Source organism: Arachis hypogaea, chromosome 3 (genome assembly GCF_003086295.3).
Source record: "Arachis hypogaea cultivar Tifrunner chromosome 3, arahy.Tifrunner.gnm2.J5K5, whole genome shotgun sequence".
NCBI classification, from domain to species: Eukaryota; Viridiplantae; Streptophyta; class Magnoliopsida; order Fabales; family Fabaceae; genus Arachis; species Arachis hypogaea.
This window is the reverse complement of record NC_092038.1, coordinates 118,182,662-118,199,934: the sequence shown is the minus strand read 5'-3', so window position 1 is coordinate 118,199,934 and position 17,273 is coordinate 118,182,662. Positions and strand designations below refer to the sequence as shown.

The window sequence follows — 17,273 nt, the reverse complement described above, 5'->3', positions numbered from 1 at the left end:
CTCGATCCGCAGGGTGCCATTCGACACACTCGAGTGACAACAACAGAGCAACAATGTCACACACCTCAAGATGTCTATATAACTCGTCGGGTATGATCAATCCATCGTACGGCCGCCGCTCAAACTGCCACATATTATTGGAATATTAGAACCCTAATATTAATGATTGGAAATAGGAATCACACGAAACCTAAATATTTACCTCCTCCATGTAGTCTATATCCTGTCTAAATCTCGCTTCGGTCTTCGATAACCACATTGTGGTCCGTGCTTAATGACTCCACCTGAAACATAATTCATTGAAAAAATTTAAAAAAGTCAACGTAAATCAAATATGCATCGTGAATATAATGCAAGACTAAAATAGGAATTATTACCTCTTGACAACTAGTATCCCAGCCTGTGGGAGTGTTTGTCTCGGTACGGGCGCAATACACAACAGTCACTCCCATGCCCAAATAAACAACAGATTAAGAGAGACATCCATCTCCTTAGTATCATATTGTGATGCACGAAATAGTGCCCTGTAATGATGTGCGAGACATGTTGACCCCCAACTATAAGTATGGATCCGCTCGAAATCGCGAAGCAACGGTTGATACTTCGCGTGGGCATATGCAGTCGACTTATCCGTGAATAGGGTCGAACCCAACAAAAAAAAATCTAGCATCTGACGTATCTCTTAATAGACTCCTCAGTGTCCAACGGCTCTGCGTCTCTGATACGCGAAATCCAACCCAACTTTATATAAGATTTCGAAGAACTACTAACTTTTGGTTCGCAATCGAATATCGCGATGCTCGGACTCTATAGGAAGTCGCTACTACTATCTGTCCAGCCGCTCACAGGCTCTCCATCAATGGGTAGGACAAATATATGAGCGACATCTTCCAGTGTCACAGCAACCTCACCCACCGGCAATACAAAGGTGTGAGTTTTTGGTCTCCACCTTTCCACCAAAGCAGCTAATAAGGGGGTAAAATCCTCTTATCACCCCAATTCTAAAAATGTGATAGAATCCTATAAAGCATAAGTAGTTTTTGACTATCATATTTCACGTCTGCGACAGATGCAGTTTACGAACCATCAAATTTCTATTAGGCTAGGTCAACAAAAATATATTTATTAGTTTAACTAAATATAATTATTACAAATAAATATTTATTTATAATACAAATCTACGTCAATATAAATATTGTTATAAATATTCACATATTTATTATGATATTTATTTATTAAAATATTTAAATTATTTATTAAACATACAGAAAAATATTTCCATTCGAAAAAAAATAATCAAAAAATTATATATTAACATTTATTTCTTTAAATATTATAAATAAATATTTATATTTACACTTATTTTCTAAATTAATAAATATGAATGTTTTTTTCCAAAATTAAATAAAATATTTAAATAATATTTTTTTATCAAAATATTTATTTTTCCAATATTTAATAACAAGATATTTTATAAATATTTACATATTTATTATAATATTTATTTATTAAAATTTTAAAAATAAATATTCGCATATTTATTTTTAAAAAATCAAAATATTTATTTATTTATTTATTAGTATTTTCAAAACAAAAATTATAAAATATATATTCTATTATAGTATTTTTATAACAGAAAATTAATCTCATTATAACAAAAAAAATTATATATTCATGTTTATATAAAATAAAATAAAATAAAATTATATTAGACAAATAAAAATTTTATTTTAAAAATTTCATAAAATACAAAAAACAATAACCTTACTTATTTTTATATGATACTAACAATAACAAAATTTAAAAAATTTTAAATACATAAAAAATTAAAATTTATCAACTTACATAAATTAGATGATCCAAATATTGATAATATATTTTTCGAGTGCCGTATAATTACGTACTATTTTTTAATCACTGCAAATTAATAATTTTATTTAATAATTTTTTTTGCTAACAACACTACTCACACTCTTACTACTACTAACACGCTGCTAACAACACTCGTTTTCTCTCTTTCGGTGATATGCCCCTCTTTTCTACACTCTTTTTCTCTCTCGGTGTGCTGTCGTGCCCCTCTTTTATGCATGAATGAAATGGATATGAGACTTCAATTTATACGGCTTCAATGGCTGGTTGTTGGTTATTGAGGTCGGAAACTGTCCCTCACATATAAATAGGCTCACAATACGTCTCCTGTATTGCTGCTGCATCATCGGAACCCAACAAAAATTTGCAACACTTCACGGATTTCAGAGCAAGACGCCTCTTGTGTTGGCAGGGCATTGCCACCCGTCCTTACCTGCCATGTCATCACGTTTTTTACGTGTTGGTGGGAGACTGACACGCCACTAACAGGTTCAGATACCATGCTTTTAGCATACTGAATCTAACACATATTTGAGAGTCATTAGATAAAAATTTAGTCAAATCAGTTAAATTATTTAACGATTCTCAGATATCAATTTTACGTGAAGTCGACTGAGTTTTTATCTCATAAAATATTCAATCCGATTCATTCCTCCGGTTGCGTAAACAAGTTGCTTAAAAAGCTTGTGTGTTGTTGGCGTGGGCGGATGCCTGGTCTGCTCTCATTCTTCCTTTCAGTCAGCGGTCTTTGGTTGACTTCCCTTAATTGGGCCTTCTAGATATATTTTCCATTTGTCTTCTTAATTAACCCCATAATAACTAATTTAAATTGATCCGTTTACAGTAAATATAAAAAATTTGTATAATCCACTACCAATTAATTTTTGTGTGCGTCGGATTAGAAAATATTATAAACAAAAAGAAACCACGGAAATAATAATTTAACAGACGCACTTAAAAATGAAGCTATAACGAAAAGAGCCTTTCCTACCCATTACACAGGCTAAGTTCAAGGTTGTTATGATAGCATAGCCTAGGCAATGATGTAGTAACAAATTTGATTTGAAGCGTAGAAATAAGAGGAGACAAAACAATAGTAAACGGTAAATGATTAAAACAAAGCAAAAAGGTTCGTTACACACGAGAAAAGGTCAATAATCTTCGTTCCCACTGCCGCTTTGCTTCTTCCACGAGTTATTTCACTTCGTACGCTGCTTGCAATTTTTCGTAGCCATTTGTCATGTTCACAACCAACGTCAATGACTTTGCTTTTGGTTTATCAACAAATTGAATTTCTTCCGCAAATTATCAAAGCACCCCACTTGCAACAGCACAATAAAGAATTACATATTTCAGAAAAATACTAGATTATTAATATTTAACTAATTCTCTAATTTTTATAAAAAATATTATATATATTTTAAAAATTAACTTTCAAATCAATATATATTCTATATGAATAATTAATTTAATAATTAATTTTTTTATATAAATAATATAATTAATTTTTTAATATTATAATTATTGACCTTTAACATTCTCTTTAATTTAACTATTATAATCAATAAAATAACAAATATATTTATTTTTATCTCTTACTCTTTAACCTAATAATAATAATGATTGCTAACGAAATATAATTTAAATGACATAATTTTTTTATACTCATTTAGAATTTGTGAGTTTAAATCTCACTCTTAATTTTAAAAAAAAATAATAATAATAATCTTAACAAAATATAAAAATAAATTTAATAAGTAAATATTAAAATTATTTCTTAAATTATATATTCAAATAAAAAATTATTATTTAATTTAATAATCATGTTAAGTATATATAAAAATTAGTTATTAAAATTAATAATTAATATAAAATAAAAATTAAAATATAAAAATATAATTAAATAATATATATTATATATAAATATATAATAGTTGATTTTATTAATTAATTTTAGTATATAAATAATATTTTTGGTTCGTCTAAAAACCGTAAAAGAATAAAAAGACCAATCAAAACGCAATGGTAATGGACTTATGGGGTGTATGTATTTGGAGAAAGTTAAGCAACGAATGATGGGTAATGAGTATAAATAGATAAATAAATAAGGAAGTGTTATGTTATGCATCGTTGGCATTGACGATGCGCAAGAAACGAAGATGGAGTAACTGGCATTTAGCAAAGTTGATTGGTAGGTCAGAGATGTTCAAAGTGTTCAAGTATGACAACTTGCATCGATGCCTTCCCTCTTGCATTTGCAGTCCAATGCTTTCTGTGTAGTCACTCACAACGCTACTCTTCTTAGCGTTTCCTTACTTCTCACTGCTAAACTTAGACCTACCACACCACACACACGCCGCCTCATGTCTCTTTGATTCTTTCTCTCTCTCTCTCTCTCTCTCTCTCTTAAATAAAAACTATGTTTTTGCTCTCTCCCATCCCTTCTTTTTTCTTATTTATTTATTATTTTATTATTATTCTACTTAGCTCAGACCAATGGCAACTTGACTGTGGACTTTTTCTTCTCTTTGTTCCAATCCCAGAATCCCTTTTCTCCTCCCCTTCCCTCCCTTTCTATTATTCTTTTCGCCACCAACATTGAAACCCTTCTTCTTTATTGATTCCTGATTTGGATGAACATACGAAGTTGCTACTCTATACAAATTTCTTATTTTTGGGAATTTAACTGTGCTGCTGGATGCCCCAGTTGCTCAGAGATTGAAACTTTGATATAATATATGGGGGGTCTTTGTTCCAAGTCTGCCAAGGGTGGTGACAGGGTGGTTGCCACCACAGATGGCGCCAAAGAAAACCATAAGAGCTACAAGACCACCGTGCCTTCTGATTTGGCACCTGCGCCTCACACAAAGGAGGACAATAACAAGCATGAACGTGGTGCTGAGAATGCTGCAGGGACTGGTCCTGATGAATTCTATGATGGAATCCCACGCTATAATGATTCTTTTCCGAATAAGTCAAGGTCTGTAAGGTCAAGGCAGACTGCTGTTGCAAAGGTTGGTGTGTTTGATGCTCCTTCTTTTTTCAGTTTCATCTTTCCTTTTTTCCTTGTTCATAACATTCTTTGCAATTTGATGAATGGATTGAGTTAGATAGATCAGGGTGAGTGGAAGTGTGGAGGAGGATAACGATTGTTCCTAGAATTACATATTTAGATTCTTTCTTTGCAATTTTAGGGTTTGATTACTATGTTGCTGGTAATCAAAAGATTCGTTAGTTTTATGTTAAGCATTTGATTCCGATTGAGAGGTTGGCATTTTGGGAATGTAATTCTAACTAAAGTGGTTTTTTGAGATGGGGATGTCTATATTTTTGAATGATGAATGATTTCAATTATTAGTATAATAGGATTGGATTCGACTATTAAATGTCACACTTAGACGGCAATCCCTGCCACAACATTGAATTCTATTTTCATTCCAACCAAATCTTGACATTGTCAATTTTACTGGCATATTTGATAGGGGAGGGAACATTTGTTTTATGGTTTAACTCTCATGGTAGCTTGCTTTGTTGTTTCGTTTCCTTTATATTTAGTTTCTTCATGTATGCACATATGCATCGATATCTGCAAACCTCGAATAATTGAAAACTCAACTATGCAAATGTATAGATCTTGATATAATTTAAAATATACTGCAAACAGTATCTAATTATTTCTTGACAAAATTTAAAGTTTGTTATTTAATTCCATTTGGAGAAATATGCTTGAAGCTTGCAGGACTGTAATGTTATCAGCGGCAATTCTTTATTGTGCCTAGGTTGTGTGTTCGTACGTCAAATTAAATTCAGAACAATTATCTTTGTTAACTAGTTCTAAGTAGTGTGATTACTAATCATAGGTAAAGTATACTTTTTATTCCTAACATTTGCGATTTTCTTTAAAAATACCCTAACGTTTAATTTTATTCAATTTTGTCCTTAATGTTTTCGATTTATTCAATTTTGTTGCTAATGTTTCCGATTTATGTGAAAAGTACACCTGGATGTTTTCAACTTTGTCCCGAAAGTCTTAGATGGAGTTATTGTCCAGGGGTAATTTTGACACAAATCGAAAACATTAAGGATAAAATTGAATGAAATTAAACGTTAGGGATATTTTTTATGAAAATCACAAACGTTAAGGACAAAATGAATACTTTATCCCTGATTATAAAAGCAACAGGAATCTAAAAAAAGAAACAAAAGATCAGTTGAGGTGATGAGAGGAGCTGATATTTACAAGCCTTGTTTTAGTAACCTGAGATTTATATATTATTTGGGTGTAGGGTTTATAGATGCAGATTTACTGTTTAATTATTAGTATTTAGGGACTCCGTAATTGTGCTGTTCGTGTATTGGATATCTTATTTCACTGGGAAAGAGAATGGTTAGAAATATATTATCATTGGAGAAGAATGAAGAGGTACTAAATCTTTTTACTTCAGGTTTCAGAGGTGAGTTCACGTCTAGGCAGAGCCGGTACTTACGGAATCGGGAAGGCAGTTGATGTTTTGGACACTCTTGGAAGCAGCATGACAAGTTTAAGTGCTGGCAATGGGTTTGTTTCGGGCACCGTGACAAAAGGGAATGAAATTACTATCTTAGCATTTGAGGTAGCAAACACAATTGTGAAGGCTTCTAATCTTATGGAATCTCTTTCTCCTGCAAGTATTAAGCACCTGAAAGAAGAGGTGCTTCCTTTAGAGGCTGTGCAAGATTTGGTATCAAAGGATACGGATGAACTTCTAAGAATTGTTGCTGCAGATAAGAGGTAAATATCAGCTTCTGTTCCATCAATTGTTTTAGCACGAGAAAATGGCAACTGCATTTGATTTTCTGTTGATGCTTTTAGGGAGGAGTTGAAAGTTTTTTCTGATGAAGTGATTCGATTTGGAAATCGTTCAAAGGATCCTCAGTGGCACAACTTGGACCGTTACTTTGAGAAGTAATATAAATTGTACTCACTAAATTTGTCTTATTATTGAGCCTTTCAGAAAAATATTTTTTAACCCTTTATATCATTGGTTGTTCTGACCCTTTTTGTTCCTTCTTTTGTCTTTTCCTTTTAATTGTGAATTTAGAATTAGCAGAGAACTTAATCCTCAAAGACAATCAAGGGATGAGGCAGAATTGATCATGCAGCAATTGATGAACTGGGTTCAATTTACGGCTGTGAGTGTATTCCTTTGCTAAAGAAATATTTACTATTGCTCCAGGACTGATTTACTTCTGAAGCTCAAATGTAGTAAAAACTTCTTTCTAAAACAGAACTTTTGGTAAAAAGTACTTTTATCACCTCAGGAATTATACCACGAGTTACATGCTTTGGATAGATTTGAACAAGATTATCAACGTAAGCGTGAAGAGGAGGATAACTCAAGTGCAACTCAAAGCGGTAATTCAGGAGAACACCATTGACATTCCAAATCTTGTTTTTGAAAAACAATTTCAACCTAACCAAAAATCAATAGTTTGATGAATAATAATTAAAAAAAAAGTTAAGTTTTGTATTGCAAAACTTTTATTATCAAAACTTGAACAAGAATCAAATTGAACACATAATTGGTTCGGTAAAGTGGAGAAATATGTACAATAACATCATATACCATCCCAGTATGAATGCATATATATCTTTGATATCTTTTTTCATCATATAGGTTATAGCCGTTCAATCTTAAGGGCAGAAGTAAAAAGCCAAAAGAAGCAAGTTAAACATTTAAAGAAAAAGTCGCTCTGGTCCAGAAGCTTGGAGGAGGTAATTTCATGTTACTGGTGTTCATGCATTTGATCATCTCATCTCTTAGTCTCCTAAAATAAAAGGAGAAAGTGTGGAAATTGTGGTATAATTTGCATTCTAACTGGTTACAGGTTATGGAGAAGCTTGTAGACATTGTAAGTTTTTTACATCTGGAAATAGATAACATCTTTGGCAGTCCAGGTATTAATCCACTTAAAGGCATTAAGATCATACTGTTATGCTTCTTGTTTTACCCTCCTGTAATTTTCATTTATCAATATGAATACTTGGTTGAGGTCATTGATACCCACTAAACAAATTTTAGCCATGTATGAACCTTATTTTGAACTTGGAAGATCTTTCAAATCAGTTCGTAGTGAAAGACTACCTAGTTGTATTGTATTATTAAAATGTGTTATTATCTATGGGTACCTGCAGATGTCCGTAAACCATTAATCGGAACCATGAGCAATCGCCAAAGATTGGGCCCTGCGGGCCTTTCTTTGCATTATGCAAATATAGTGCTTCAAATTGATACTCTTGTAAGTGAATCATTGCCATCAACTATTTATTTCATCATGGGTCTGTTTTTCCATATGCCTTCCGACAGTTGATGTATAATTAATCAAGTTTGCAGAGTTGCTTCTCATATTTTGTTTTTATAAAAACGATCTCTCCTTGCCTTCTTAGAATCTTAGTTTTCCTCAATAATATAATAGGGTTCCAACCATTTGTGACTTGATCTTGAGAAGTGCATGACCCTTATTGCAATTCTTTTCTAATGAGGTTATTGAAATACTAGGTTGTCGATAAAGTTTAATGCAAACTTGACATGCTAATAATACGGGTATATATGTTCTTACTTTTTCAGTTTTCTTTCATTATGGTTTAAGAATATTATAGACTTCAAACTGTTCAATTTGCATTTTACATTGAATAAATATAAAACAACATATTCACTACATTTATTATATAATGACGATGAGTGTTATACTAAACTCGTGAAATTTATTGTTAAAAATATTATTTTTGGTTTACCATGTCAAATTAGAATGTAAGTCCGTGCATCTCACGGGTTTAACACTAGTAATTAATCAAGTTTGCAGAGTTGCTTCTCATATTGTGTTTATAAAGATGATCTCTGTCCTTGCATTCTTAGTTTTCCTGAATAATATAATATGGTTACGACCATCTGTGACTTGATCTTGAGAAATGCATGACCCTTATTGCAAAGTGAAAATGGGAGGATCCTAAAAGCTTGATATGTGACATTCTTATGAGATAAATTTCGAATATTGCCCTGCTCTATCAGTTTCCCTGATAACCAATCTTGATGTGTTATTGTTACATATGTAAGCCAAAGACTATATCTGTAGATGAAGATTATTGTGCTAACTGCTAAGCCTCTGTTGTTGTCAGGTTGCCAGATCCAGTTCTATGCCTGCGAATACGAGAGATTCGTTATATCAGAGCTTGCCTCCTAATATAAAGTCAGCTTTGCGTTCCAAATTACCGTCCTTTCATGTTGTAGAAGAGGTATGATCTTCTCTGCTGATACTTAATTCTTTACAGTCACTACCATGTCATTCCCTTAGTCACTAATTCCTTTGAAAATATCCCATATTGATTAAGCTTTTTTGTTTGTTCTTTCCCTTGCGGTTGCTGTTTGCGGTTTGTTTCCTGCAGCTCACTATAGCAGATATAAAAAATGAGATGGAGAAAACATTGCATTGGTTGGTTCCAATTGCTACAAATACAGCCAAGTAAGATTTATGGATTTTTATATTTTCCTATGTGAGAATTTTCTATAGGCATCAGTTAATTTGCTTTCTATTATAAGCTCGCAATTTATTCTTTTTCTTTCGGTTGCTCCAAAATTGAATCAGGGCCCATCATGGTTTTGGTTGGGTAGGAGAGTGGGCAAACACTGGGTAAGTAACAATCTGCTGTTTCTATTTGATATAAACATGCATGATTTTCCATTTTATCTCTTATTTAGAGTGTTCCTATTCTGTTTCTAAATATTTGTTTGGTTCTTGCAGCTCTGAGCTGAATAAGAAGACCTTGAAGACCGATATAATGCGGATCGAAACATTCCACCATGCAGATAAAGACAAAGTGGAAAATTATATTCTTGAACTTCTCTTGTGGCTTCAGCGTTTGGCCATCAAAAGTAAGGTTGGCATAGATGCAGGCGAAATGAGGCCTACCACGAAATCTATCGGCACTGCTCCACAGAAGACAAATCATTCTGAATCGCCGTTGCTAACAACTGATGAGCAGAACATGTTGCAGGATGTAAGTAAGAGATTCCGAATGAGAGGGATCAGTAAAAGCTTGGACCTGGACAGTGTGAAGGCTAGCTTGACAGACAAGAGCATACTTACAAAGAGTAGCAGTTACTCATCAACGGTTAAATGCAAGGAATTTTCTTTTAATAGGATTTGCTCTAAGCTTCCCGTGATTGATTTTGATATCGACAAGAAGAGAGCGTTGGATCTGATCGATAGACTAGACGTGCCTAGATAATTTGCAACCATGAAGACAGAGTTGTTGTCCTTGTGTAAATATGAAGCAGCATATTATTCAGGCTCCAAGTGCTGAATGCAAGCCTTGCATGGGTGGTGTTGTGCACCATGATTGATGTAGATAGTTGCTGTCTTGTCTGAAATTGAGGGCATTGTTGAGAAGATAGGCATCAATGTTTGCAGTGGTTGCCCGTTTGGCTTTAGAACAGGGTGGTTTCTGTTTTTGGTTCTTGATAGTGAGCGAGTGTATAGACAATATAATATGAGGATATGGCAAGGTTTGTATTATCATATAATATTATTATTTATTTATCCTCGTTATATTTTTTGGCCAAGTGTTGCATCCATTGTTGTTGAATAATGAAAAAAGAACTCGGACTCGTATACTACCTTACGTGGTAAAGAATACTGATAAGATGGATGAGAAATGTCACGGAGTTTTTAAACGGAGTAAATTAATAAAGTGAGAGATTGATTATTTTTAAATTAGAATAGTGAAATATATATTTTATAAAATTAATTATAATTAATTTTTTATTTTATTAATTTTTTAATTTTAGAAGATCTAAATTCTTTATTATTACGTAAAGATGATAATGAAAATTATCACACGAAGAGTAATCATCTAAAATGATATTATATTATTCCATTTTATAGTATAACAATTCACATGTATCTTGATGGTTGTGATGGGAAGGAAATATAATAAAATAAGAAAAGAGAAATAGTGTTGTAAAATAAATAAAAGATATATAAAATAAAGATGTATAAATAGAAGACTCTAGTATTAAAATAATTAGCTCAATAATAATTTATATATATATAATAATATTATATGTTGTAATGTATATATATATATATACAAAGATAGAAAGGAGAATAAAAAGTAAAGAGAGAGAGAATTGTATAAATATATATATATAAAGATAGAAAGGAGTATAAAAAGTAAAGAGAGAGAAAATATCATTTGTTTTTATTATTGCTATGTGTATAGAAGGAGAGAGAATAATATTCAGTTGTTGTTGTGTGTAAAAAGCATCTGACGATACTTGGTATTTATACAAGTAAAGTGATGCTACTTTCAACCTTTATTTATTGTTTCTTGTATTGTAAATAGATTTATTCAATTTTGAGAATGAAATCCAACGTGGTCATCCATCTTTATCACAACACTCCCTCTTGGATGACCATTTAGGATTATTGCCTCGTTAAAACCTTACTAAAGAAAATCCAGTGGGAAAAACTTTAGTGAAGGAAAAAGAGTACAAAATCCTTTAGTGATGGAAACTGCCTCATTAAAAACCTTGTCAAGAAAAACCCAATGGAAAAAAACTTGACAAAGGGAAAAAGAGTACAGTCTCCCCCTCTTGCCGACATCATTTAATGTCTCGAAATCGGCGCATCCCAATCTCATGTACCAATCCAAAGGAGGATTTTGGGAGTGACTTTGTAAATAAATCTGCCAGATTGTCACTTGAACGGATCTGTTGGACATCAATTGTCCCTTGATTTTGAAGATCATAAGTGAAGAAGAATTTGGGAGAAATATGCTTTGTTCTATCACCTTTGATGTATCCACCCTTAAGTTGAGCAATGCATGCTGTATTATCTTCAAACAGGACAGTTGGAGCTATCTTATGATCAATCAGTCCACATGATGACAGGATATATTGAATCAAACTCCTGAGCCAAAAACACTCGCGACTTGCTTCATGAATCGCTAGTATTTCAGCATGATTAGAGGAGGTTGCTACTATCGACTGTTTCGTGGACCTCCATGATATAGCTGTACCACCATATGTGAACAGGTATCCTGTTTGAGATCTCCCTTTGTGTGGATCAGACAAGTATCTGGCATCTGCATAGCCAACTAGTTGTGACTTGGATCCGTAGGAATAAAACAATCACATATCAACCGTTCCATGAAGATATCGAAAGATTTGCTTGATTCCACTCCAATGTCTTTTGGTTGGAGAGGAACTATACCTTGCTAGTAAATTCACTGCGAATAATATGTCAGATCGCGTATTATTAGCAAGATACATTAGCGCTCCAATGGCACTAAGATATGGTACTTTAGGACCAAGGATATCTTCATTTTCTTCTTTAGGACGGAATTGATCATTCTCCACATCCAAAGATCTTACGATCATTGGGGTACTTAATGGATGTGACTTATCCATATAAAATCTTTTCAAGATCTTTTCTGTGTATGTTGTTTGATGAATAAAGATCCCACTTTTTATATGTTCGATCTGCAGGCCGAGACAAAACTTAATCTTTCCAAGATCTTTCATCTCAAACTCTTCTTTTAGAGTTTTTATAATTGTTGGAATCTCTTCAGGAGTCCCAATGATATTTAAATCATCAACGTACACAGCAATTATGATAAATCCAGAAGCAGTTTTCTTTATGAAAACACACGGGCATATATCATCATTCTTGAATCCATTTTTAGCCAGATACTCAGTAAGACGATTATACCACATTCGTCCAGATTGCTTTAGACCATATAAAGATCTTTGCAATTTGACTGAGTATAACCCTTGCGAATAATCATTGGATGGTTTAGATATCTTTAGTCCTTCAGGGACTTTCATATAGATATCCCGATCTAATGAGCCGTATAAATAGGATGTTACCACATCCATTAAATGCATATGCAGTTTATGATATGCAGATAAACTGACCAAATAACACAATGTTATCGCATCCACTACAGGAGAATACGTTTCTTCATAATCTATACCGGGCCTTTGTGAAAAATCTTGTGCCACAAGTCGGGCTTTATAGCGCACAACTTCATTTTTCTCATTTCGTTTTCTCACAAATACCCATTGGTATCCAACAGGTTTTACATCTTCAGGTGTACGGACTACAGGTCCAAAGACTTCACATTTTGCATGTGAGTCTAATTCAGCCTTCATGGCTTCTTTCTATTTTGGCCAATCATTCCTTTGTCGACATTCTTCGACTGATCTTGGCTCAAGATCCTTATTTTCATGCAAGATATTCAATGCCACATTATATGCAAATATTTCATTAACAATTGTCTTATTTCGGTCCCATTTCTCTTCTGTAAAGACATAATTTATCGAGATCTCGTCATTTTCACAATTTTTAGGTACCTGAACGTCTTCTGGCATTATATCATGATTTTGGACAACTGCAGGTGTCTCTACTATGTCTTTTTCAACAGGAATATTATTTACCTCTTTTCTCTTTCGAGGATTTTTGTCTTTAGAACTGACAGGCCTGCCACGCTTCTGGCGTAAATTTGCTTCAGTGGCTACTTGTCTTACTGGGACATCAATTCGAATTGGAGCATTTTCCGCTGGTATATAAGATTTGGTTATCCTCTTTGTATCAGAAAATGCATCAGGCAAATCATTTGCTATTCTTTGCAAATGTATAATCTTTTGAACTTCCAGTTCACATTGCCCTGATCGAGGATCTAAATGCATCAACGATGATGCATTCCAGTTAAGCTCCTTTTCAGGAAGCTTATTCTCTCCCCCTAATGTTGGAAATTTTGATTAATCAAACTGACAATCTACAAATTGGGCTTTAAATACATCTCCAGTTTGTATCTCAAGATACCTCACTATAGAGGGAGAATCATATCCAACATATATTTCTAATTTTCTTTGGAGTCCCATTTTGGTGCGATTAGGTGGTGCAATGGGAATATATATCGCACACCCGAATATTCTTAAATGGGAGACATTTGGCTGTGGGCCAAAAGCTAATTGTATGGGAGAGAACTGATGGTAACTTGTTGGCCTCAAACGAATAAGTGCTGCGGCATGTAAAATAGCATGCCCCCAAACCGAAGTTGGGAGATTTGTTCTCATAAGCAAGGGTCTAGCAATTAATTGGAGACGTTTAATAAGTGATTCTGCTAATCCATTTTGTGTGTGAACATAAGCTACTAGATGTTCAACACTTATTCCATTAGCCATACAATAAGCATAAAAAGTTTGGGAAGTAAATTCACCAGCATTATCAAGGCGAATTGCTTTGATTGGATTTTCTGGAAATTGTGCTTTTAATCGAATAATTTGAGCCAATAATCTCGCAAACGCCAGGTTGCGAGAAGACAATAAGCACACATGTGACCATCTCGAAGATGCGTCTATCAGGACCATAAAATATCTAAAAGATCCACATGGTGGATGAATAGGTCCACATATATCACCTTGAATCCTTTCTAGGAATTCAGGGGACTCAAATCCAATCTTTACTGGTGATGGCTTTAAAATTAACTTCCCTTGAGAACATGCAGCACAACAAAATTCACTAGATTTAAGAATCTTCTGGTTCTTTAGTGAATGTCCATGAGAGTTTTCAATAATTCTCCTCATCATGGTTGTTCCCGGATGACCCAATCTATCATGCCAAGTTATGAATTCATTTGGGCTAGTAAACTTCTAGTTTACAATGGCATGTGATTCAATTGCACTAATCTTGGTATAATATAACCTAGATGAAAGTGAGGGCAACTTTTCTAATATAACTTTCTTATTTGAATCATGAGTTGTGATACATAAATACTCATGATTTTCCTCATTCATCGTCTCAACATGATATTCATTTCGGCGAATATCTTTGAAACTCAACAAGTTCCTCATAGACTTAATAGATAATAGTGCATTATTTATTATAAATTTTGTTCCTCCAGGAAACAAAATTATAGCTCTTCCGGAGCCTTCTATCACATTGCCTGAGCCAATAATAGTATTAACATATTCCTCTTTTGGCACAAGATGGGTAAAATATATATCACTTTTGAGAATAGTGTGCGAACTTGCACTATCCGTAAGACATACATCTTCATTACATATCCTTGCCATTCTCTTCAAAAACAAATAATAATAAAATGAGTAGTATGCACAGTTAAATTGAATACTTGATCAGAATTATTTTTCTAAGAAACGTTGTACATAAAATAATGTCATATACTAAAATTTTATTTTAAAACATGACATATTTAATAATTTCAAAATTCATAAACATTGATATTTCATTATTTATGTACATCACATTTGAAACTTAAATACATAGAAAATAAAACTTAACAATAAGTTCTTTACATTATTTATTTACATAGATACTTCACAATCCCACATATTGACCAATATTTCCTTCAAGATCCTCAAAGAAATCAGATACATCATAATGAGTGGTGGAGTTCTCAGCATCATTTGAAACAAAATTTGTTTCTTTTCCTTTGTCGTCCTTTTTCAAAGATGCCTGGTAAAGATCGACTAGGTGCCTTGGGGTACGACAGGTACGTGACCAATTGCCCTTTCCACCACAACGGAAACACTTATCCTCTGTTGATTTATTCTGCCCGATATTTCTTTCTTTATCCCACTTCTGGTGAGATCCTCTCTTTTGAATATAATTCCTTTTCCTTCCATAATTTTTCTTTTTATTAAAACCTTGTCATTTACCTCTTCTGGGGTAATTTGCCGCATTTACTTCAGGAAATGGGGCGGTGCCAACTGGGCGTGCTTCATGATTTTTCAATAGCAACTCATTGTTGCGTTCAGCAACAAGAAGGCAAGAAATTAACTCAGAATATTTTTTAAACCCTTTCTCTCGATACTGCTACTGCAGGAGCACATTCGAGGTATGGAAGGTTGAGAAAGTTTTCTCCAACATATCATGATCAGTTATTTTTTTCCCACACAATTTCATTCGTGAGGTGATTCGAAACATTGCAGAATATTCATTTATAGATTTAAAATCTTGTAAATGCAAATGCGTCCATTCATATCGGGTTTGAGAAAGTATCACCGTTTTCTGATGATTATACCTTTCTTCAAGGTCTTTCCAAAGATCTGCAGGATCTTTTAATGTAAGATATTCATTTTTCAATTTTTCGTCAAGATGACGGCGAAGAAAAATCATGGCTTTAGCTTTATCCTTTTGGGATGCATTATTTTCAGCCTTAATGGTATCTCCAAGATCCATTGAATCAAGATGGATTTCAGCATCTAGTATCCATGATAAATAATTGTTTCCAGATATATCAAGAGCATTGAATTCAAGATAAGAGAGTTTCGACATAATGAAGATTTGTTACTTGAGTCTTCTTAAAAATTTGATCAGAGTCTCGTGCTGATAACGTGTTGTAAAATAAATAAAAGATATATAAAATAAAGATGTATAAATAGAAGACTCTAGTATTAAAATAATTAGCTCAATAATAATTTATATATATATATATATATATATATATATAGAAAAGAGAATAAAAAGTAAAGAGAGAGAGAGAATTGCATAAATAATATATATAAAGATAAAAAGGAGTATAAAAAGTAAAAAAAGAGAAAATAGCATTTGTTTTTATTATTGCTATGTGTATAGAGGAAAAGAAAATAATATTCGATTGTTGTTGTGTGTAAAAAATATCTAACGATGCTTGGTATTTATACAAGTAAAGTGATGCTACTTTTAACCTTTATTTATTATTTTTTGTATTGTAAATAAATTCATTCAATTTTAAAAATAAAATCCAACGTGGTCATCTATCTTTATCACAATAAATAGAATGTTTGAGGGGGCGTCCAAGACAGACATGAGGCATCCATATCGAGGACAAATGCATGCACCACCACCGCTTCCAGTGCACGCAACGCGGCTTCCATTCCTTTGACTTTGAACATTGACCAAATATCTTATCCTTTCATCCAATTACGTAAAACTTGCATCAACCCAACACAAAGGAATAACTGTTATTCAGTAATTTAGTACTCCATAATTTCACACTTTCTCAAAATATCCTACTAACCAATTAGTACGGATAAGTGATTTTGTTCATTTTCTTATTAAAAATTATTATACGCACACCAAAAACCAGACATTAAATTAATTATTATGTATTTATCTATAAATAAGTATATATTTTATTTAATTTATTTTTAATATATATTTTATATTTTAATATATATTTTATATAAATTATTAATTTGATGATTAATTTTTTTATATTTGTTCATACTCTAATTCAATACGGTTCAGGATCAAATAAATAAAAAATGTCTAATCTAAAGATTGGTCTTCACCATCCACCCGATCTCTTCTAAAGAAGTCGAACTTGACATAAACTCCTCCTTAAAGAGGTCAGGCTC

At 32.9% G+C, this 17,273-nt stretch overlaps 1 protein-coding gene across 1 annotated transcript; it reads left to right on the top strand.

Moving 5' to 3' along the window:
• Window positions 1-3,900: 3,900 nt before the first annotated feature.
• On the top strand, window positions 3,901-10,469 carry LOC112791053 (protein PSK SIMULATOR 1). The gene is made up of 12 exons (XM_025833738.3): window positions 3,901-4,883; window positions 6,315-6,640; window positions 6,722-6,814; window positions 6,951-7,041; window positions 7,171-7,264; window positions 7,527-7,624; window positions 7,738-7,807; window positions 8,045-8,148; window positions 9,026-9,142; window positions 9,293-9,369; window positions 9,493-9,537; window positions 9,649-10,469. Exons 1-12 carry the CDS (start codon window positions 4,608-4,610, stop codon window positions 10,133-10,135), a joined length of 1,878 nt encoding a protein of 625 aa, XP_025689523.1. The 5' UTR covers window positions 3,901-4,607; the 3' UTR covers window positions 10,136-10,469.
• Window positions 10,470-17,273: the final 6,804 nt, after the last annotated feature.